Raw genomic sequence first — 23732 nt, 5'->3', positions numbered from 1 at the left:
TTGTATTTGTTTGAACAATTTTATTGACGAAAACATTAAAACCTGACAGAACATCCATAAAGTTCAAAGCGCATGCCCACGTAGTTGTTAGCGTTACTGGACTTCCGGTTGAAGTCAACCACGTTTATTCTAACGAATCGAGCAACGATGGGTGGTTGAAGAATTTGCAGTTTAATAGTGTTTTGGTCAGTGTTGCCGCTGAAATACTGAAGAGAAGAAATATAATTTTTTTGAAATGAAAGCATATTGACTCAATTCGTTCTTATAGTGAGCTTGATTGTTACATTGTCAGTGCCTCATAATAACAAATCCTTCCCAGTTTTACCTTTTTCTGACATTGCTCTTGATAGTCCGTCCACTGTACGCCGTCCTGAGAAAACTGTATGGTATAGTTAGTCACCCATACGTCACAACACGGTGCCCCCTTTTCAATAAAACAATTTTATTTATACAAAGTCATTTTCGAAAAAAATTGTTCTCACAATAGACTCTTTAATCAAGATACAATAAACACTTATATTTACATTTTCCAGCGTCTTTGCCTGTGATAACACTACGTATCGATTTTGTACTATATAACCCATAATACAAATGACGCCAAAATGAGGCGCCAGCGGGGTTTGCTTATTTTTTATTTAAGTATTTAATCGTACGATGGCTAAAAATTATATAAATATAAGTAATAAGGAATCATTCTTTGAATATTATGAGGTGATAATTTCGGTCGGGGCGTGATCAAATCTATCATAAAGCCCTTCGGGCTTTATTGGATTTGATCACGCCCCGACCAAAATTATCATCTCATAATACTCAAAGAATGATTCCTTATTCCTTATAAAAAGTACCATACGAATAATCAACATGTATATTATGTACTTCATGAAACTCTCTGTGGCGTTTAGACGCAACTTACCGCCATGGACGATTCTTACCTGAGTCGCCACCTTAGTGACGTGTTTCTTCCCACCTAGGTCTACCTGAATCCAGTCCTGTGACCTAGATTTGTCATTAGTGTACCATCCAGCTTGGCTGTTGATGCGCGCGCCGGCGGGAACGTAATTCACGTGCGTCTCGCTAGCAGAAATAGCCGAGTCGGGAATCACGCTGGAGTTTCCGAGTCCGAGAGGTAAATCACAGGTGCTGCTAATTGAAGGAAAACGTCGATAAAAGTAAAAAAAAAAATATCATATTTGTAGACCGCTATGACGATTTATAATTGGTGAAGTTCGAGTCCTTGTCGAATCATACACTACGAAAAATAGGAAATATGCTCCTTCTTTAAATTTCGGAAGAGTTTAGCCTTTACCGTTCTCCGAACATTTAACATAGCGTTGTCATTTTTTTTTATTACAGTGTATTTGAAATTACCGGGGAGAGCATAAATAGAAAAGTTAGAATATGACGAAGTTTTCATGTTGTCATAAATTCTGTACTTACCGCCAACCAGTAAATTCAAACAAAAACATTAATTTGGTAACACGTGTATCATCTGCAATAAAAATGAAAATGCAGTAAAATCACCTTGAGGCCAGAGGCACCCCGGGCTGATTCTGAAGATTCCTGATCTTTTGTTGTAGAGCCAAAATCTGTCTGTCCCGCTCAGCCACGTCTGACGTCAGCCGCTTCACGGAATTGGCGGCAAAACTGTACACCCTCTCCAAGAATGTGTTGTTCTTTTTTAGCTCGCTCAACTCTTCCAGAGTGGCATTGTCAGCTAAAATTTTAAAATATTTTGCGCCATTTGTTTTGTTGTTCTTTTTTTCAGCATTGTTTAAGGGGAAATTACAAATGCATTACAGTTAAAAGCGTGTTCCATTTCTTAACTTTGGGACTATAATGGTTAATGTTATTTGGAGGATCATATCATAAATCATTCCGCAAACAAACAAAACAACATAATTGAGCTTTTCTCTCTATATACAATGTATAAAATCCATTTACATTTTTTACCATAGAACGAATTTATCTTACTTGCGCAACTCTGTCCAGGTTTAGTTATTTGAGGAGTCGTCCCTGTAACGTTGACTCCTTTAAGTTCGTTAACTTGGAATTGCAAAAGAGCCAAGTTATTTTGAACTCCTCGGAGCTCATCCACCAGACGATGAACGTCGTCCATCCGGATTGCAATCTCGCTGTGATGAGACTTACCGAGATCATACATTTCACGCGTCAGATTGTTGATGAATTCTCTGTCGTGACTCAGGGTCGCGTAAACGTTCGAAATTTCCCGCCCAAATCCTTGCAACATGGTGGACGTATTCGTCCTCAGTATTTCTGTTTCGCGTTCAAGGGGCGTGATTTTTTCGACGAAGAAGCTGCGAAGTTTATACAAATCGAGATTATGGTGATATGTCAGTTCACTTATCTTGGCGTCAAACACTTTACTGTAATTCATCGAACAAGCGAGTTTCGACGCACATTGCTCTGCCGAGTAGGGGTTCGAAAAGTCGAACTGGCAATATCCGAGAGCGAAAATCGAATACAATGTAAGAAATGCGGGCCTCCTCATGTTCGTATAAAGTTTTCTTGAAGACTGTACATTGCAAAAATGGTCTGACCACTAGCTTTTTGTCTACTGTTATTATCTCCCAAGATTTGCAGGTGGCTTCCGTTTATTGTGATAAAGGATACACGAAAACCGATACAAAGTTTAGACATAAATAGTGATGTCCGGCCTTGCTGATAAGACCTCTTCATTTTTCTAATTTTCAAAAGATGTCTTTATACAGGTTATAATTCACTATCCGCACCTTTTATCAAATATTGCCTTTCCGTCAGATGACATGCGAGACGTTCAAGGTCGAGAAATCTGTGTGTGTGTGTGTGTGTGTGTGTGAGAGAGAGAGAGAGAGAGAGAGAGAGAGAGAGAGAACTTTATTTAAAAAGGGAAAAAACTCATATTTCATGAAACACTTGTTGTCGATACGTCACAGATACTTGAACGTGTGTGAATATATCTTAAGAAAGGGGGGGTGGGGGTGGGGTTAAGAATAATGGCGTTTAATCTTAACCATTTAATCTTACTATACCTGTATTTCATTAGGCAAAACCTACAGAACAAGTGAAACATTTTGATGAGCTACTATGAAACACTGTTTAAAAGAAAATGCGCTTACAAATCAACGGATTCATGGTTATAGCGGCGTCACTTATTTTTTCCCTTATCTAACATGTAAAACACATTATAACTTATTAAACATAACAAAACACCTTAATAACAAATCAAAATGAATTAATCATCCGTGGTACTTCGTTTTACCACCATACTCAATCATTTGAATAGCTCTATAAATTCATTTAAAAATCTGCGCTTCATTACGGTTAATATATATTACCATAAATATATTCTTATATCAAATCTAAATTATGTATAATTGAAAAAAAAGTTTGGATTCTGCGTGTGTTAATTCAAAGGCATTGTCGACACCTCTTAGAAAACTACTAGTATTTCCGAATGTAATTCACAGCGCTAAAGACTAGATACTGACAGGGGAGAAATCTACACGATCCAGTTCTTACCAATTTATCGATTGGTTGAAACCTTCGGCAACCTAACAAAAATCACGGCCTGCACGAAATTATCAAGATATCGATGACGTCAGACTCAAATTCCCATACAAGACGACTTGGTTATTAATGACTATTTATCTAAGGTACTGATGCAATAAAATGCTTGCTTTGATGATTATGACGAAAGCAATCCCTGCAGATAATTAAATTAAAAATATAAAACCCGCTAAGGCAGTTTATGTATTTTTCTGCAATGTCACTACCTTCATATCCCGTATGAATCGCCAACAAATCTGTTTATTGTTTAAATATCAATTATATTATTAAGTAATTTTTGGTGTGTATAGCCTACCCAAACTAACATATTGTAGATGAAACAAATAACAAAACAGGCTGTCAACAAAATAATTTTTATTATAATCTAGCTTTCACTATCCAACAATCACTGCATACCTATATTTATCCCAGTAAGGTGTAAATTTTACATGCACATGGTCTTGATAAAACTTCCATCATTAATACAAAAAAAATGATGTTACATTTACATAATATGCAATGATCCTAATACACGTGTAGTCTAATAGATGCAATATCTTTTTCTCTAAAATAAATTGAGCAGCTTCATTCTGTAAATTTCTACAGAATTATTCAGTAATGAAAGCTATGGTTCACAACCTTCAACAAAAGTAAAAGCATACAACCTGTGTATGTGTAATAACACATAGTTGAAATTGTATAACATGCACATGCACATGTAATAAAAGAAAAATAACTGCTCACTTCATTAACATTAACATTTTGTAAAAAATGAAAATCTTATGATGTGCATGTACAAATGTAATTACATGTCATAAAAATCAATTGTAAATACATGTACCTGACTGAATGGTCAAAACTCATAAAACAGGGCCAAAATAATGATCATTTCAATTCTAGATAAATACGAAATGGATATAAATTGAAACTAGAACATCAGTTCATGAATACATAATATTAATGGCTGGCATTTTCTCCTTGAATCATTCTTCTGATCATTTTTGGGAGGTATTACTTACAAATTTTTAATCATCTTTTAAATACACTTACAAAATTGTTACATGTACACTAATCATATCATTCAAAACATCTCTTTCTCTCTCTCTCTCTCTCTCTCTCTCTCTCTCTCTCTCTCTCTCTCTCTCTCTCTCCAAGACTACTTCACAGGCAAGTAACCTGTAATCATTCTTCAATATAATATATATCTAAAAGATTTAGCACATAACGTCCCATTAAACCTCTCCCAACATTCTGTAACATTTTTGAAAATATATATAAATGAAATTAGATAAAAAAAAATTGCCTTAAAGGGTTACATAATATAGTAATAAAACTTTAAGCCCCAAAAATAAATAAACAAAAAATAACCCAAAACAAAGAAGCACTAAACAAATCTCAAATTCTCTCACAACCATTCAAATGAGTACTGGAAACAAAACACTATTCATGATTATTATGATATGAAATTAGATTAATGTAAAGATGAGGAAACAAAAAGGTTTTCTGAGCATTAACTAGAAATATCATGTCTATATACCTGCCTGAAAATCTATAAATAATCTACAAGCATCCAACGCAACCAGCTTTGAAGCATTCTTGCTATGCTAATCTATACACTAGATGCTTAATCAACATTTTTTCTAATTATAATCTTCATGCTAACATTATCAATGAGAATAATCTAAATTTTCTAAATGTAATGTCCTTTTTACCAAAATCTTTTGAGAGAAAAAAGAATCATAAGATTTTTTTATTTTTTTTTTGTTTAGGTAATGTTCTGCACTTCAATTTTTCTCAACATTACCCAAATGCTTTATAAAATCAAGAAGCAGATTTTCATTTTTTTCCCCTTTTGAACTTTTTTTTTTTACTTATAGAATGACTTTCATCAAAGGGACACAACTTAGTTTACTTCTGAAAAAACTGTCAATTTGAGTGCCATTTACATGTATTTATCATCCTTGAAATTTTTAACCTCTTCTAAAATGCATCAATTTACATCAATGAAAAACACAAGAGTAGCTATGATGGAACCCCTTAAAATAATACCAAACCTCTTTCACCCATAAAAGAGAAATTAAACTTTTAGCACTCTGCATCACCGACTCTGAATGAAAAAAAAAGAAGAAAAAAAAAGAATACATGTATAATGTATAATAATAAAATAAACTATCTAATCTCTCTGCAAAGACTCAAAAACAAAAATTGTATATCTTCCTGTATATACATAAACATGAACTATTATGATATAAATTAAACTCATTTTCTTGAATTTGAAAAAAAATTGTTATTTCAAAACATGAAATATACTTTCCTATGCAAATGTACTCGAGCACAAACCAGCCATCATTTGGGACATGTATAAACAAAATAAAAAACGAAATAATAATCAATATTCATGGATGTACAAGTTGTACTAATGCTAATCTTCAAAAATGTCAACAAAACATCTTTTCCTCAGCACCTAATACATTTTGATTGGATATTGAAAAGTTTAATAACGAACTTTTTTTGCATCTTGGCATCAAATAATGTTCAGCTGTAAGCCTCTATCTTGAAAACAAAATATTCCTAATTAAATTGGAAGCATTATTCACCAAATGCCATGAAACAATCACCAGTCTCTACAAGCCATCTCTATGTATTTCTTTCACTACATTCTCTAGACTTCTCAGCCATGTACTTTCTCTATGGCTTATCTGCCCCTTGTTGACCTCATTCTTGCTTTCACTTCATAACTCCTTAATCAGTTCATTAAGCCTGTCTCTAAGAAGATTTTAAAAAATGATGATTTTTTAATAATGGCTTATCTGCCCTTGGTCCTCCTTCTCACCTAATCTCTAAGCATTCATCTTTCTTTTTTATGCTTTTCAGAGCATATTTGAAGATTTCTTCTTGGATTATCTGCCTTTTGGTGGTTGACCCTCTTTCTGAATCTTCATCTCCTCCTGTCTCTTCTTAATCAGCTGGTTGAGCTTGGTTCTGACGATGTTCAGATGGTTAATGATGTACTTTTCTGTGGGGGCCATCTGGTGGACCTACAATGATAAAATCTATATTGTTAAAAACAGGCCTGTGTATTTTGAACTGTTAAAATATTACTGACATTTTTAGTCAAAATTTGGACACTGTGGACTATCACCGACCTTGGTGAGACATTTCTCTGCACGGATCAGGTCACCGCGCTCCACATGAACCACGCACAGATTGTGGTGTGCCTGCACGTTGTCTGGTTCCAGCTCCACCACGCGAGCAAAGTTCTTTTCCGCGTCGTCGAGCTTTTTCAGGACGTTCACGTTTATGTCCCCCATTAGGAGTAGAGCCTTCGTGTGCTCAGGATAGTTCTACAAAGAAAAATTAAGATAGTAATGTTCTCTGATTATGAATTACTTAATCTTTATCTGTTATATAAAAAAAAAATATCATATTTTAACTTTAAGCATTGGACTTCCATAGATAAAAAAAAGAATATTTCTTAGAAAACAGAAATCTGAACTGAAGTGGTTCCCCTGTATTTAATATATTTTCATTTTGTTTTCTTACTCATAAAAGAAAACTTCTGTTAATGACATTAACTTAAGATAAAGTATGATAATAAAGTAGAATGAATCCATGATTAGAAAGCAAAAGCAATATACAGTACAATAACAGCAAAGTCAGCTATTTTCATAACATTACAGTTCAGAAGTCTAGGCACTCAATACAAGCACACACTACACTGCATCACTGAATGATGATGTTTTGTTTAAAAGCTATATTATCCAACATGATTAAGTCTGCAATAAAGAGGAACTAAAAAGAGAAGTCAATTCTAAGCCACTGATTGGTTTAAAATAACAGTGAAACCTGTATTTATATGTTTCAGGAAAAATATTTTCTGCAAACTGTTTATAAGCATTTTGTTTGAACCATAAAGCTTTTCATGAGAATCAACATTTCAGGCAATGCATGTATTTAATAACATTTGTGTCTTTTTTAACATAAAATTATGAAATGGCTTCTTCCGTAAAAATATCAGAAATGTCTTTTGGTATTGGGAAAGTTCTTATTAATGAGCTTTATGAGTACCAACAAAGTGACTCTGCAGGACTTCAAATATTTAAGGATCATCCATCCATAAGCAATGTAATTTAGTTTTCTGACTTGCCTGACACTATCACAGCTGTATCAGGTTTCACTGTGTTTGTGAGATACCAGTCTTACAGCATTATTAACATGAGCAGAATATCTTGTTACTTCATAAACTCTCAAGTCTATATACATGTACAGTACCAATTAGACTCAACCTAACACCAGAGCAGACCCCGACTGAACCCCGGGCTTACTTTCAGGGTTTACTTGGGGTCTGCTATTTAAAAAACTTTGTGTCCATTCAGGGTTTACTTTGGGTTTACTATGGGTTTGCTTTTGGGGTCCACTTTTAACACTTAATAAGTGTAAAGCAGACCCGTCTTTCATCTTACCATATTACTGCCCGTCATTCCCACCCCTTGTATATTCAAAATCTGCTTTCAGGGGTCTACTTATGATCGGCATTTACTCTCTGTGTGTTTACTCTGGGTCCATTCTAGTAAACACGGAGGAAACCACGAAAGTAAACCCTGGGTTTAGTTGGAGTTTACTTTCTGTTAGGTTGGGTCTGATTGCATGGTACTATACATTGAAAATTACATGATGAATACCTTGAAGTACTTTTTCTACATAAAAATAACAGAAAAATAGACTGTTTTTGATTGCATCAATTACATTAGCAAAATTTAATGTATAAAGAAGTATTACTGTTAAACTTTGTCAATATTTACTATATGTTTTAGAGAAAAAATTGGTTGAATGAATACAGAAAAACATATCATTAAAAATAAAATGCCTAAGAAAAGGGAAAGCATAAAAAACCAATTAAAACTAAACTTAATTTCCTCATTCTAGATTATTTAGTACTAAGATTTGAATCTTTTCTAGCAAATGCTGAATTAGGCGTGTCTGCACTATCTAAAAGCTAACACAAGCAAAAGTCTGATGTTTCATGTATTCTTCAAGTGGTGCATTTCATGTATAATGATTCATAAATAAAAAATCAATGATTACCTGGATGAGAGTTTCCAGATAGGGAAGGGCGTCCATGGGTCTGTTCAGGTTGTTGTTCAACATCAGGGCAAGGTTAAAGAGGGCACTTCTAAACAGAGGATCAAACTGGAAGGAAAGAAGTTAAATGAAATTTTTTTAAAAAAAAGTTCCATGTTTACATATTATATACATTTTCTTCATCTTAAAGCTATGGAACATTAAAGACTGTCACAATGATATTAAGTATATTTAGTAGATGCAATCCTCAAATCTAATTCAAGAAAACTGTTGGAATACACACATATAGCATGCATGTTGCCACTCTGTAAAAATTACAAGTGAGCCCATCTTATCAATATGATCTTCAAGTAGTTGGTAGTTCATTTACTGTGGAATCATCATTGATTGTTCGTGGGAGAACAATGTTTGTGGCTTTTGTGGGTATAACCCGAAATTCAACGCATATGCAAGCATGTTTAACATTTATTTACAAAAAAAAAATTCCTACCAACGAGATCACGTCCCCATGAAGCAGGAGAATTTTTGCTATGAAATTTGACCCCCACAAATAAAAATGATTCCACAGCATGTGATTCAGTCAGAGAGGTGGAATTTACCAAATATATCAGTTTTATCAGCCTCTGTTCAGTTTTCAATCTTTTTTTTCCAAGTTTGCTGAACTACTGTAGAAGGTCAAAATTTCATTGTTTTTAAACCAAATAAAATTTAGTTTGCATTTAATTTTGTTAAATCGTAATCTTTTTGTATTCATTTATACTTCCAGTGGGTTAAAAATCTGTCATGGATTTAATTTCTGTGATTCATACTGCCAACGAAAATAACATATTACTTAAATCCTAAACAAATATTTCTGCTTCTACAGTCACTGTGGTTATCAATATACATACAAATGTGATACTAGTTAGCGAAGATATTAACCTTCATATTAGCTATTGAGATTAATAACCTTCCTACAAATTTTGAGGTCAATGAGCTTGACCCAGATTTTGAGGTCAAAGACCATAATCAAACTCTTTTTTTAATATTTGACTTTGATTCAATTTTTGTGAAAACTGACCACGACAAAGTTCATAAAAGCACTGAACTTGACCCAGTTTTGGGGTCATTAAACTTGACCCACTTTAGAGGTCACTGACCTTGATACAGTTTTTGAAGTCCTTCTCAGCCTCCTTATAGTCCTGCATGTCCATATGTAACATCCCCAGGGTGAAGTAATACTTGGCATCTCCTGGCTCCCGCTTGATCAGCTTCTTCAGTCTGAAAACAAAAACATAACATTTGAAAGTATCTGCCTCACCTTCATTGTTGTACAAATTGTGATGATCTATCGCTTTTTCCATGATCTCTAAATTATTGAATACACAAAAATTATATCCTGTAATATTTTCACAAATGTTTTGACAAGTGAAAAAATCTGGATATACGGTACTTGGCGAATATCAACAGTTTTACAAAACCTCTTCTCTCACTTTCTGTTAGAAGGAGAACATGCAAATTCCAAAGGGACTATTTTCTTCAGTTATGGAATTTAAATGCAGTTAAATTCATGTTCTAAACATTAGTTCCATGATGCATCTTCACTTGAATTTACAAATGAAATTTCTGCATACATTGTCCATCAACCTGGTCTATGCTATAACCATACATAATGATTTATTTTCAATATTTGTTGTTATCAACACTGGTTTGAGGACTCATTGTTCCTGGGATCCCCCTTACCTCCTTATACCCTCTGGCCACATCTTCTGTTCCCCTGACTCTTGAATCATAATGGCTGAATTGTACAGGGATTGCTGGAAAACAAGAAAATGGTCAACTCTTAATCATAAACAGAGCTCAATTATTCAAATAAATGACATTGTACTTTGAATCTTACAATTTTCAAATTTGTATAAAAGTGTGATTTTTTTCATAAACAATGCAAAGTTTAAATTTTTGTATTCAATTTTTAGTGAGGCTTTGTGTCCCCCCTCCAAAAAAATAAATTAAATAAAATTAATTTTGGTTTTTTAGGCACTGCTGCACAAGGTCAAATGCTGCCTCACTGATTCATTTTATTGTCAAACTAAAAAGAGTAATACATGTAGTTCACTTTTTGAAAATTTCAGTTCAGATATGAAAATTGGGTTATTCCCCTTGGCAAATCTTCCCAAGAAAACAAAAATAATATATCTATATTTTGCACTGCATTTAAAATTATTTTGTCTGGAAACTAAAAATTAATTTTTGTTGGCCTTACTGAATGGTCAGGTTCACTATTCAGAGCTGCTTCAAAGCTTTTCCTGGCCTCCTCTGGTCTCCCTAGTTCTAACAACACTACCCCTATCTGATAAAAGAAGTGACAGACTGAAAAACCAGCTGCAATCATTGATGTTTGATTTAAATAATTAATGATCAGATTGTTTTCATTGACATGAATCTCAATCTTTAGAAATCATAAATCTCAATCTTTAGAAATCATGGATGTCTCATCTACACATGTATCATTTAGAGAAAAATCCAATTCAATAGACATTACACCAAATATAAGTATAATCTGGTGCATTCAATTCTACTTACATTGTACAGGACATCAGCATTATCTGGTTCATTCAATCCTACTTACATTGTACAGGACATCAGCATTACCTGGTTCATTCAATCCTACTTACATTGTACAGGACATCAGCATTATCTGGTTCATTCAATTCTACTTACATTGTACAGGACATCAGCATTATCTGGTTCATTCAATCCTACTTACATTGTACAGGACATCAGCATTATCTGGTTCATTCAATTCTACTTACATTGTACAGGACATCAGCATTATCTGGTTCATTCAATTCTACTTACATTGTACAGGACATCAGCATTATCTGGTTCATTCAATCCTACTTACATTGTACAGGACATCAGCATTATCTGGTTCATTCAATCCTACTTACATTGTACAGGACATCAGCATTATCTGGTTCGTACTGTAGAGCCGTCTTATAGACTTTTAATGCTTCTTCTTTCCTGTAAAAATTAAAGCACTCTCTTGAAAAGTTATTGTTATTATTAGGGATATCATAATTTCTTCAGACACTGATTTTGAGGATATACCGGTATAGACACAAGCTGTCTCTGTGACTTCAGAGGCTCACTTTTCCTTAACTTCATATATTTACTATCCCTGTTTCACTCTAGACTCTTATTTTCCCTGATTGACTTAAATTCTGTATTTTACTCAAGACACTTACTGCCCAAACTTGACTACAGATATATATTGTTCCTGTTGACTATATACACTCACTACTTAAGTTGACTATAGACACTTATATTTAGACACCACCCTTGTTTGATTAGACACTTACTGCCCCTGTTTGATTAGACACTTTCTGCCCCTGTTTGATTAGACACTTACTGCCCCTGTTTGATTAGACACTTACTGTCCTTGTTTGACCAGTATGTCTCCTCTGTTGATGTAGCCCTGTACATAGTCTGGCCTCATGCTGACAGCTGTCTTTAGGTACTAAAATCAGAATAAGAATTAAAATGAGTGAACAATGCTAGTGATCCAAATTAATAATGTTTGAACAAAAATATGGAGCAAAGAAAATATTTTGCAACATTAATATCTCCAACAGTTCAAATGAATCCATGTATACACCACTTTGTGAGAATAATTATAATCAATATAATCAAGATCAAAGGTCCTTTTTTTAAGGGATCATTTTCAAGGTAAAACTCTAAAACATTACTCTTACAAGGAGAAGAAACCCACAGTTTTTTTGTTGTTTTTGTTTGTTAATATAAACTGTTACATCCATATAACTTGTTTTTCTCTACAAATGCTAGCATTTTAATCCAAAATAGGTACATTTTTGTGAGTTTTGCTATTTTTTTTATTTGACAATGAAATTTATATTCAATATTTTTTTTTATGATTGAATTATTGTTTACTAGATGACACCTAAAAATTAAGCAACAAAGAACCCTGAAGAAAAAAATAAAATTTTAGATTAGTCATTAAATAACTATGTAGGTAAATTACTAGGATTATCTCTTAATCAATAGAGTGGTGACCTACTTTATCTGCCTCCATCAGTCGACTGGGGTCCTTGCTGACCAGTGACGCCAGGTTCAGGTAAACGTTCAGGTGATTCGGAGCTATACGGGCCTGGTAGCTCTTGCCTGAAAACAATATGAAGGTCAAAATACTAAGAAAATCGAACAAACTCCCAATTGAGGGACCTTTCATTATTTGTAATGGTTACTATAAGTTTATGATATTTATCCAATGACTTGAGCATCTTCAATTCCCAAGCCTTAGGAAGGGGGTAAAAACACATTAATTGAGGAAATGCCGTCTTCTTTAACACAAATTACCTGTCTTGACTTGAGGTAAGTAACAAAGGTTTTGTACACACATTACCTGGCTGGACTTGAGGGAAGTAACTGAGGTTCTGTACAAACATTACCTGGCTTGACTTGAGGGAAGTAACCAAGGGCTTGTTTACACTCATTACCTGGCTGGACTTGAGGGAAGTAACTGAGGGCTCTCCTGTAGGCTGCCTCCGCCTCCTTTGACATGTTTAGGTTGTTGTATGTCCGGCCGACATTGATGTGGGCCCCTATGTCATCATGCTGTACACTGCAAAGTTATTCATTTAAAATGAATAATTCATTCAATACATTTTTCTTTATAAGAATCATACAGATTTTAAAAGGATCAAAATATTACTGAAATTTTAAATTCTTGATGAGTGTTTGTTAATGGATTTTATTTCTTAACCAAATGAATATATAAAATGTCGATACATTTATTATCATGATTGTCAGTATTGATATATGGGGTACAATAAAACATGCTTCTAACAAAATGCCACGGATGAGCGATTCTGCTTCGGTGTAAGCGTAATTCGTTATATCCATAAAGTTTACAACACAAAATAAAGTCACAGGGAATTAAAATCACTTTGCTGTGAGCATCAATTCATTACAAGCCTGTTCGCTATATCCGGGTGTTTTACTGTGTTGATAGATCTTAACAATGTTTGCCTGTGATTACAAGTACACTAACCTGACAGCTTTCTCGAAGTATTCCAAGGCCTCTGCATACTTTTCGTACTTCTCCAGCGCGTGGCCGACGTTGTTGAACAGTTTGGCATTTTTGGTATTTACTTTTAATGCTGATCTGAAAATGCTGTACTCTGATTCCCTGAAAAAGACGGCAAAAAATGTAAAACAAGACTATCAGAGAGACCTGCAGGAGAGACATGCATTATTTGTGAAATATATTTACAAGTGTCTTTTTTTGAAAAATTGAAATTTTCCATATCCTTTAATGATAAATACAACCAAGGTTTTTGAAAACAATAACAAAATTTGCCAGTTTTTAAATTATTTGAGCATTTAAACCATATATTAATTAAAACCAAACATAGCAATGCATACTAAAACATAGTTTTTACATGTTTATATTTGTTTTTATCAATAATAGCAAATAAATTTTAAAAAAAACAACTCTACAATATTTGATCACTGGAATGACTTTGAAGTGCTTTATACCCTTACCAGTTGCCATTGCGGACAAAAGTTTTGACACTATGAGTAAGAAGAAGTAGGCTCAGCATGCCCCATAGTAACGGCTTCAAGTTCCTGTAATGAAGAAAATTTCATTTCATTTTCAGTTTAGTAGCAGTATGAAAGTAAAAATTCCTCATTTCTGTTTCCTGTGAAACTCAATCTAATTTATCTTAACTGGGTTGCTCAAAACACTGCATACAACCATTAACCGTGGGTAAATCCCTTATCCAGTTGTTAAGAGGGCTCAAAGGTCATGGCCTCGATTTAGAGTAAAAGGATCGGAAAATAAAGGTTGGTAGACAATCGAATTCCGCAATGTCATCAAAACTATATACAAATGCCAATTTCCATACAAATTTATCTTTTTAAATTGCCTATTCTCTATTTTTTGCAGAACACTTTTTGCAGAAAAAATATCAGACCAAAAGAAAACATACACATTATATTTTTGGTAAAATTGTATAGCAGTTAAAGGGCTGAAACATAATATTTATATATAAATATAAATTCATGCAATTTAGTTATATATATCCTTTTAAATGAAAAAAAAAATGATTGATTTAATTGTTTTGCTACTTTAGATATATTTATAAATCTACTTTGCATTTTTCTTTGACACTGTGTATGGTCTGTTTGTCGCTTGTTTCAAGAAAACAGACTGCATGATTACTTGTCTATTAATCAGTGGTTAACTATTGACCAAAGTTATACAGCAGGGCTGCATTTTTTTCAAAAGAACTTTAAAATTTGTAAAGATTCTCGAGAGTGTTCATGCGATTGGTGAGATTCCTTCAATACAAAAGAGTCAAGGAGAACACATACAATTTTTTTGATTTTTATTGTGAATGAGACAAGTTAGAATAAATGGTGATTAGGTGTAAGTGAGTGAACAACCAAATTAATAAATCACACAGCTAGTGCTTATCATTGACAATATTTAAATTCTATGACTGAAAAAGTATAATATTATTATAGAGATCAAAATTAAAGATGAAAATACTGGTTTTGTTTAAATTTTATTCATTAATTAAAAGATATTTTTCATGAGACTGAAAATATTCATGACTTTGTTGTAAATTCTTCTATAAACTGCAGCTGTGGTCCGAAGAGGTATCTCATCCAGTGGTTACTGTATATAGGGTAATATTTATTTGCCGTTTTTGCCCTCACTGTCAGCGGGCAAATTTAAGACTGGGCGATTTCTAATGTCTCAAATAATCTCTCTTGAACACAACTTTGTTAGGGCAAATTCAAAACAGGGGGAAGTTGTTTGCAAAAATAACATGGGTGGAAAAAAAACCCTGTTTACAATATAAGCATGATTGGACAGTTATTTTTGGTTGCTGAGTTTGACAGGAAACATTGAAGGCTCCATACAATTATAAACTAAATGGAACAATTGGTTTTTCCTTTCCTTATGAACATGAAATTCATTAATGTTCTGCGAAGTCTACATTGGGTTTCAAAAAGTCATATCTCAAAAAAGAAAACCTTAGCAACAGGAAGTAAGCATAATTTAAGAGCCCATGATTATGTATATAATGTAGACTAAGTATGTTCTTATCATTGTAAGTAATCCTCAATCTGTCTCCTTAAAATTGGTACTCAAAATTATGTGTTTTTCATAATTAATTGTTCTATGTTTCCATTATATGTTATCTTGTATCTTCTTGGGAAAGAGCTTGAATAGGCAGATTGCCTGTTACTCAATCCTAATATGTTTTTACATAATAAAATAATGTTTATATAAAAAGAAGAGACCATTTTCAAATTCAAGTAAATTCAGAAAATAATGAAAGACATGGACTTTAATAGACTATATAATAAGCATATATTATCAAAGGTGTTTCACAAACCAAATTTTTTTTACTGTGTGGTGTTTTTCTTCAGACTGTAAAATGAATGCAAGGAAACAGTCATCGATTTCCTTGTTCTAAGAGTAATCTGGCACAGACTATAGCAAATAAAAGCTAAAAAGCAAGTACATAATTATATGTATTTTAGAAAAAAGAACCAGTAACTGTCAACACTGACAGATTTAATTATTGAATAAATAATCTGCCAGAATGATTTGTTGTCATCCACACAGAACTGTTGGCCTTATTTATGTACTAAACTTTGGCCTTATTTATGTACTAAACTTTGGCCTTATTTATGTACTAAACTTTGGCCTTATTTATGTACTAAACTTTGGCCTTATTTATGTACTAAACTTTCACCCTCTACACTCTCCTACATAATTTTAACCATTGGCTAGAGAGCCATGAGATTATTATGTTGATCCTAACCCATGGTCAATTTCATTAATGGTCTTGAGCAACCCAATGTCTCAATCCATGTCTGCATAGCTCTATCCTATGCTTGGCTGCTTTAACACATAAAATATATTGTACAGCTGAGTTATGATGCATCATCTGTTGCTTCATGTTTAAACTTTTTTATATTCTACACAGAACATTGTTAATGCATCAGCAGTAAACTCTAAACGACAAATCTTATGTCAACTGCAATTGGGTAATCAAAAGTCGCATAAAAAAATATGCCACCTCCTCTTTCTTTTAATGAAAATACTGTATACATAAAGGGAAATATTTGTCCCCATTTTATTTTCGCCCCTTTTGCCCTCGTTGCCAGTGGGCAAATTTAAGACTTGGAAAAGTTCAATGTCCCAAATTATCTCTCTATAAATACAACTGCGTCTGAGCGAATTCAAGATGTAGCGAAACTATTCACAATGGTAGAAGGGCAAATATTGCCCGGGGCAAAAATAACCCTGTATACAGTAGTCATACAAGGCTCTCCAGCATATAAAACCTTGAACATTTTGAATATGTTAATAATCTAATGTAATCTAATAATGCCACTCAGCACTGTACACTTACTGCTTGTTGTCCAGTAAGATCTGGAATCCCAGGGCCACCAACATGGAGAAACCCATGCTAGGGGTGTACAGGATCCTCTCAGCCACCACAAACCCGACGGGGAAGAACAGGTTAGAGGCTGGGACAAAGGGCAGGATCATCAGAGACAGGCTCTGTATAGAAAAACATACCATGTGGAGAAAATTCACACAGAAAATGAAAGTTAAAGATCCGACAAAGGCAGAGAAGGGCTCTGAATAAACAATATGTATCAGAATTATTGCAATTTTTTTTTTCCTTTCCATAAAGATTATTTATGTTAGATTACTTTGAATTTGACTCAGTAGTTCTTGAGAAGATTTTTTAAAATGCACCCCTCTTTTTCAACAGGTTCGAGGTTTTCTCCGTACGTTTTACATAAAGATCGGTCTATCATTTCTGCACTTTATAATCATCTTTCTATAGGGATGCTTTGTGCCAAATTTGGTTGAAATTGGCCAAGTAGTTTTTGAGAAAAAGTTTAAAATGTGAAAAGTTTATAGACAGACGGACAGATGGACGACGGACAAAAGGTGATCAGAAAAGCTCACTTGAGCCTTCAGCTCAGGTGAGCTAAAAATCAAGCAAATCATGATCAATTTCACACAAAATCAATAGGACATAATAAATGAATTTATTAAATATCATATAATTACCATGATTATAACCCTGTTTCTTTTATCTTGTTGTTGCAGCATGAAATGAATGAATTTTCCTAAAACGGCATAGAATCCAACGGTAATAAGATTCCTTGGATCCAGTACTGAGCTGATGACTGGGATTGTTCCCATTGTCCAATCACAACACAGCCCTGAGGGAAAGAGGAGGAGCCAAGCATTGATTGGCAGCAGATAATTGTAGGTCAGCTGCCTGGCAGGTGTGTTTTCCATAGAAGCAGGGTTATCATATCTATATAAAGAAAAAAATCTCTCACATTCGTGTATATAACATGCGTAATGGAAGTACATGTAACAAATGAAAAAGTAATTTTAAAATAATTTTAATATTTGATTGAAATCATCCAATGAAATGACAAGAAATCTGTATTTAATATCTAGAATTTATTTCATTAATAAATTAAAGAATGAAAGCAATTTTATTATTTCTTGAAATAACACCTAATGTACATATTTTGTTTTCTTCAAATCTTCTAGATCAAGTTTTTTCTAAAAAAAAAAAATCAACATGGTCAGTTTAAATGAGTAGTGAATTCAAGTACTTTCAGTACTTTGATTAATATATTTACTGTAAACCAACTTTTATTGGCATGCAAAATTTTTTGCAAGAGCTTTCTCGTGATCAATATTTCTTGGCACAGTCCAGTCATCAAATGTTTTTTAACTTAAGCTTGTATTTTTTTTCCACAAAATCTATATTTTGAACACAAAAAAGGAGTTGTCTTGAAGAAGTAACTGGTATTTCAGAAAAATGAAATCGCAGAGAATAAAAATTGGTTTACAGTAAATGACCTTCTATATGAATCACACACCTTGTGAACACAGGAAGTTGGGCCCCCATCACTTTTATTCTGGCCATCAACAAGAAGACAGTGGTTCCCACTAGAAATATGGCACGTACAATGGAGTTCTTCAACCAGGGCGGTATGTGTGGCTTCCCTCTTAAAAAACTCAGCAGGATGGACAAGAGCTCTTGGAATGATGCCTGAAATGACAAAGAGACTATATACTCTAATACGAGAGGCCTTTAATAATGCTATTGTAGTCACCAATTAATAGTAAATGTGCAGATCTAAAGTGGATTATTCAATCAGATGGCAAGGTACACTTTCTTGTACGCAATCTTTTTAAGAATGATGCCTAGAATGACACATAATAGTATATAAATAGTGCCTGTTTGGGAGGGTAACAGTTGAAATTGACACCCCGAGAAAACCATTGTCAACCGACGCGAAGGGGTGTCAATTTCAACTGTTATCCTCCAAAACAGGCACTATCTATTTTGTTATACTGAATGTCTTAATTTTAAAGACAACATCACTGCTTTTAGATAGGAATAACGTGAATTCTCAGGCAAACCGTACACGCATGATTTTCGTGCATGTAACAATTCGTAATGTTACCCGTTGCTAAGTGCGTTGCTAACGCTGAGGGTAATAGAACAAATTATGAACTGCGTCTAAACCAATCATATTTCAGTATTTAACATGAAAGTATAACAATTTGCTTTATCTCCTGATAATATGCAAGAAAAATACTTAATAAATGCACTAACTTGTAGACACTGCTTAATACATAACAATAATCAACATGATAAAGTCATCTTATAGCTCATGCACAATGGTGAGGAAGGGGCTAGGTCAGGTTTACTATTAAGTTAAACATAGAAATGAACCAAACAATATGCCTTAACCCACTCCTCCCTTCCCTCCCTTGGCAACAAAAACCATCCATCGACCCCTATCTTGGAAAAAACATGTTCAATGCACAGTGACTGTCATCATATACTCACCCTTTGAGCAATAAAGACCTCATACACACAGCACACTCCTATCACTGTTATTCCTTGCTCTTTACACAGCATTGCTATGGTAACCATAACAACAGTTCCTATCAATGGAGGCCACTCTGTCAAAATAAAGAAGTATTCGAAGTTACTGCTAAAAAAAACCCCAAAATTTGATTAGTGTCTTTAACTTGTACATGATATGATTCAGAACTAAATATAATGCTTGAATTGACCATGTTGACAGAAAAAATGCATAAAACTAAAATCCTTTAAGTCATATGAAGGGTGCATGCATGTGACATGTACTGGTGATGTGCAAAATGTACATGTACCATTTATTTCAGACCCCATTCATTAACATGATTAAATCACTGCAGGACACCAAAATTCAGGAAAAATAAATATGTGTACAGTAGTTGGAATTTTTTGCTAAATGTCACCTTCACCTTTGAATTCTCGCTAGTGAGACCCTAAGAAACATAACACTTTACATGCATTTGACACGCGACCTTTCGATACTTGTATATCTTGATATAAAAAAATATCAGGATACCCCTTTCAGTAGTCTTGTTTTTAAAGGACCTGATTATAAATTATGTGGCATATGCTAATACAAATATGATAATGATTATCCTTCACGAATAATCATAGATCATATCTTATTGACTGGTTGGGCAACTAAACATGTTAACTTACGGATTTTGCCATGGTATGAGGTGCACTTGGAGTAAGTGATCAGTGCTGCCAAAAAGAAAATGGAAGACAAGGCCTCCGCTCTCCCAACCACACCTGTTACCTGCATACAAAGTTTAATTACAATCGATTAAGACATACAGTACGAAAAATTACAATTCATGACTTTCCTGTTCTCAGTGACAAATTGTGATTTCATAGATGTAATTGTTGTCATTTCTTAAAATATTCTGACAAATACATCTACTGTGCATACATTAACATGATAAATTTGAATGTCTATTGAAGTATGAAGACATTTTTTGACAGTTTTCTTTACATTGGAATTACATGGCGATAGACATTGATGCAGAAACTTAAAATATTTAAAAAATCATATTACCGGTATTTTAACAACTGTGAACATTATACTTGAAAAGTTTACAATATCATTTTTTTTCTCTAAAGACTTGACAAAGAAATTAAAAATATTTCAGACTGATTCAATAAAACGATTGAAAATATAAAAACTCACGGCTTCGGTGTGTATAGGATGGACGGCAAATAGTAATGCTGCTAAAAAACTGGTCAACTCCTTCAGAAACATATTACATACTCTGTAAAACAAACAGCAGGGCATCAGATATTTCTACATCATTGATTTCTATAATTTGAGAATAGACAAAACACCATCATGGTAAACATGGTAAAGCAATATGGTACTTTAAATCACCACAATTTTTCACTACATGACTGTATCATGTGTAGCTATTGCCATGGTATATATGTATATACATGTAATCTAAATCATTTCAAATTTCAAGATCTCAACATAATACTATTTTAATTTTGCAAATAAAAAAAGAAAAATAGTAAAAGTAAGCATAAAACAGTACACATAATTCTTTCAATAGACAGTCTGAACTTGTTAGCATTCATTTCTTTAAAATTAATGAACATGGGTGAAAATGCATAAATAAAGGCAAGCTTTAATTTAGGAAGTTACCAAAACATATGACTTGGCGTTGAAATCGTTGTCAAGAAAACTTACTTCATGAACAACAGACAGACGATGGCATGTAGAACAACATTCACCAGATGGTAGGACATCGGTTCCAGTTCACTGATTGCGTAGTTCATGCGGAACGTCAGAACACAGAGAGGGCGGTATGACTTGTGACTCTTCTCCTGTTCAAGCAAAGTTTACAAAACTATATTATATACATGTACTAACTTAGATAGGGAGCCCCTATGTAATGACCTGCTCAGAACACATAAAAAATATGACACAACAGGGTAAAGTAAACAAAGATATTTTGTAAACTATACAGGTTTAGCTTAGATGTAAACTTTAATTACTGGTATATATCCTTAAAACTCAAGGATCAAAATCCAACAAATTAAGTTAATAGGCATTCCTAAAGAATTAAGCTACATATTAGTTTGAATTAAGTTTCCCCAAAGGTATCCCTAAGAGCCTCGAGTTGGACTATACAGAATCACTTTCTATGTAAACATGAAACACAAAAAATCAAAAGATCTTTGGAACAAACCATTTTCATAGGAGTTCCCCAGAAATCATTCCAGAACAGATTCGCCACTGGAGTCCTGGGTCGAAGGTCTTTGTTTTCGACAATGGCTGACATGTCATCAAAAACAAAGCCACAATCAAGGGCCTTGTAGTAGCAAACTGCCACAGTCACCACAATGATGGCAGAGTATATTGAGCGGGTCTCCATTGTTGTAGGCAGGTGGTTCCGATTTCCCCAGGGAAATATGCAGGCAAGACTTTTTTTTAAAATTACATCACTGGATTTTAATTATCTACTTAAAAAACAAAATTTAAGATTGAACATGAGATATTGAACATGAAAACAATGTAAATTAAAAAAAAAAATAACTATAACCTATGAACTTATTTTGGATATATTCAATGTCATTTAACTCTCTCTTCCATCCCCTTCTTTTTTAAAAATTCAAACTTCCCGTATTCAAAATTGTTAGAATTGATATTAAAAAAAACATGACCAGGGGTATGTCATTTTAGTACGTATATATATATATATATATAATTATATGACTATGTATATGAAAATCGTGTGTTTACCTCAGTCTGCGTATTTTTTCTAGTAGAATAACAACAAGTTAAAATTAAATTTTAGCCAACCATAAAAAAGTTTATGTGCTATTTGCCACTGCATGGTGAATAGTCATTGACATTTATTCACTGGCAGCATTCTATTTACCTCGTCTTTGATCTTAGAACACACCTAGTGTTATTCAAGTCGCAACATTAAAAATTCAAAGTCTGATCACTGTGTCTTGTTAAATTAATACTTATTTACCATGTTTACCATTGTTTACTGACTATTTAAACAATAACAACATTGAATTATTGCCCCCATCAACAGCAATTATTTCCCTTGCCTTCGATAAATGGTCCATTACAAGAGAAAAATTATGCCAGAGTGCAGCCAGACCTGTGATCAAGTTAACACTACTTATTTACTGAAAACTTGTCAAAACTTGACCCTTCGACTTTAACAATTTAAAGTCAATGTCGCGACTGTCAAGAAAATAAACAGACGTTGTTTTATTAAGTATACACATATGAGAATACTTACAGGTATTTTTTCTGCACAAGTATCACAATAAGCCTAGACACAACTTGAAAACAACATGGTCAAATTTCAAAACCGGTTTCGATTAAACAGGAAACAATTTATGCTGTGTAAATTTAAAACCCGTCTCACGAGTTTGATTCCGGGTAGTACAATCAATCCATGCTTATGTTTAACCTTTAACCAGTGACGTACATGTATATACTAACGTTAGTAAATACGTCCCTGGTTCAACCACTGCCTACATTTGTGAATGAATCAAGGTGATGAATATTTTTAGTACGTTGAGAATCATTCGAGTAAATCATGTATTAATTCAATTTAACATATTTAAAGAATATAGACTAGAGAAATATTGTTCATCTATACCAGAGACATCACATAAATAATATTTTTTGTCTCTGTCTATACCGTATGTAATATGGTATTATCAAAAAGAAAAACAGAAACACACAGTAGCCAAGGGGATGTTCGGATCTCTTTTTTTATTTAGACAAAAGTTAAGTAATTGTTATACATGTATGTTATGTTGTATGACTTTTTTTAATTTGCCGAAGCCGAAGACTCCATGCAGTGTCAGGACCGAAAATTACTGAAAACAATTTTTTTTTTTTTTTATAAAAGTCATACATGTACCCAAATATAAAACATGTGAGTGCTTGATTTTTAATAAAACTATACTTTAACCCGTGCGTGCACGAGTTTTTTTTGATTTGAACATATTTTATTATGCAAAATAATATTTACATAATAGGATTGGGCAGCAGGCAAAGCCTATTTAAGCCTTCTCCACTAGGTACAAGGTAGTCATATGTATAAAATACAAGAATTGTGGAGTTAAATGATACAATTAAGAATACATGATTTTTTTGTGTAGCAAAGTGAACAA

At 33.5% G+C, this 23732-nt stretch overlaps 2 protein-coding genes across 6 annotated transcripts in view; both read right to left on the bottom strand.

The window, feature by feature from the left end:
• The window catches only part of LOC105320144 (uncharacterized), a 77240-nt gene extending 74572 nt beyond the window's left edge, over window positions 1–2668 (bottom strand). Inside the window, exons 1-5 of one of the 3 annotated variants that reach the window (XM_066070710.1) lie at window positions 1972–2661; window positions 1522–1714; window positions 933–1143; window positions 326–424; window positions 2–206 (exon numbers count right to left, since the gene is read on the bottom strand). In XM_066070710.1, the coding sequence (XP_065926782.1) occupies window positions 36–206; window positions 326–424; window positions 933–1143; window positions 1522–1714; window positions 1972–2509 (1212 nt within the window). In that variant the 5' untranslated portion in view covers window positions 2510–2661 and the 3' untranslated portion in view covers window positions 2–35. Of the gene's footprint in view, window position 1; window positions 207–325; window positions 425–932; window positions 1144–1521; window positions 1715–1971 lie in introns of those variants that run through there. The other 2 variants (XM_066070711.1, XM_066070712.1) reach the window with 2 other exon arrangements.
• A 3704-nt stretch (window positions 2669–6372) lies between these two features.
• LOC117690775 (protein O-mannosyl-transferase TMTC3) lies at window positions 6373–22958 on the bottom strand. Of its 3 annotated transcripts, none has more exons than XM_066071193.1 (22): window positions 22847–22958; window positions 21776–22049; window positions 21274–21410; window positions 20758–20839; window positions 20247–20346; window positions 19554–19669; window positions 18574–18746; window positions 17741–17993; window positions 17067–17218; window positions 14173–14256; window positions 13679–13816; window positions 13125–13249; window positions 12686–12789; window positions 12045–12127; window positions 11559–11631; window positions 10871–10957; window positions 10351–10424; window positions 9768–9888; window positions 8632–8736; window positions 8229–8243; window positions 6693–6890; window positions 6373–6584 (listed from the first exon to the last, which is right to left on the bottom strand). In XM_066071193.1, exons 2-22 carry the CDS (start codon window positions 21959–21961, stop codon window positions 6447–6449), a joined length of 2544 nt encoding a protein of 847 aa, XP_065927265.1. In that variant the 5' UTR covers window positions 21962–22049; window positions 22847–22958; the 3' UTR covers window positions 6373–6446. The 3 variants fall into 3 exon arrangements, with proteins under 3 accessions (XP_065927265.1, XP_065927266.1, XP_065927267.1); XM_066071194.1 differs by having other exon boundaries at window positions 21776–22046; window positions 22847–22942; XM_066071195.1 differs by lacking the exon at window positions 8229–8243.
• Window positions 22959–23732: the final 774 nt, after the last annotated feature.

The sequence above is a fragment of the Magallana gigas genome, chromosome 9, assembly GCF_963853765.1.
Source record: "Magallana gigas chromosome 9, xbMagGiga1.1, whole genome shotgun sequence".
In the NCBI taxonomy this organism is placed as follows: Eukaryota; Metazoa; Mollusca; class Bivalvia; order Ostreida; family Ostreidae; genus Magallana; species Magallana gigas.
The sequence above is the reverse complement of the archived record's forward strand: the minus strand, read 5'-3'. Positions and strand labels throughout refer to the sequence as shown.

Coding starts and splice junctions, on each gene's coding strand:
- LOC117690775 (XM_066071193.1), bottom strand. CDS start 21,961: ATGGAGACCCGCTCAATATACTCTGCCATCATTGTGGTGACTGTGGCA. Junction 14,257..17,066: donor ATCTTACTGGACAACAAGCA/GTAAGTGTACAG, acceptor TCTTCATTACAG/GAACTTGAAGCCGTTACTAT. Junction 9,889..10,350: donor TGGCCAGAGGGTATAAGGAG/GTAAGGGGGATC, acceptor TTTTGTTTTCAG/ACTGAAGAAGCTGATCAAGC.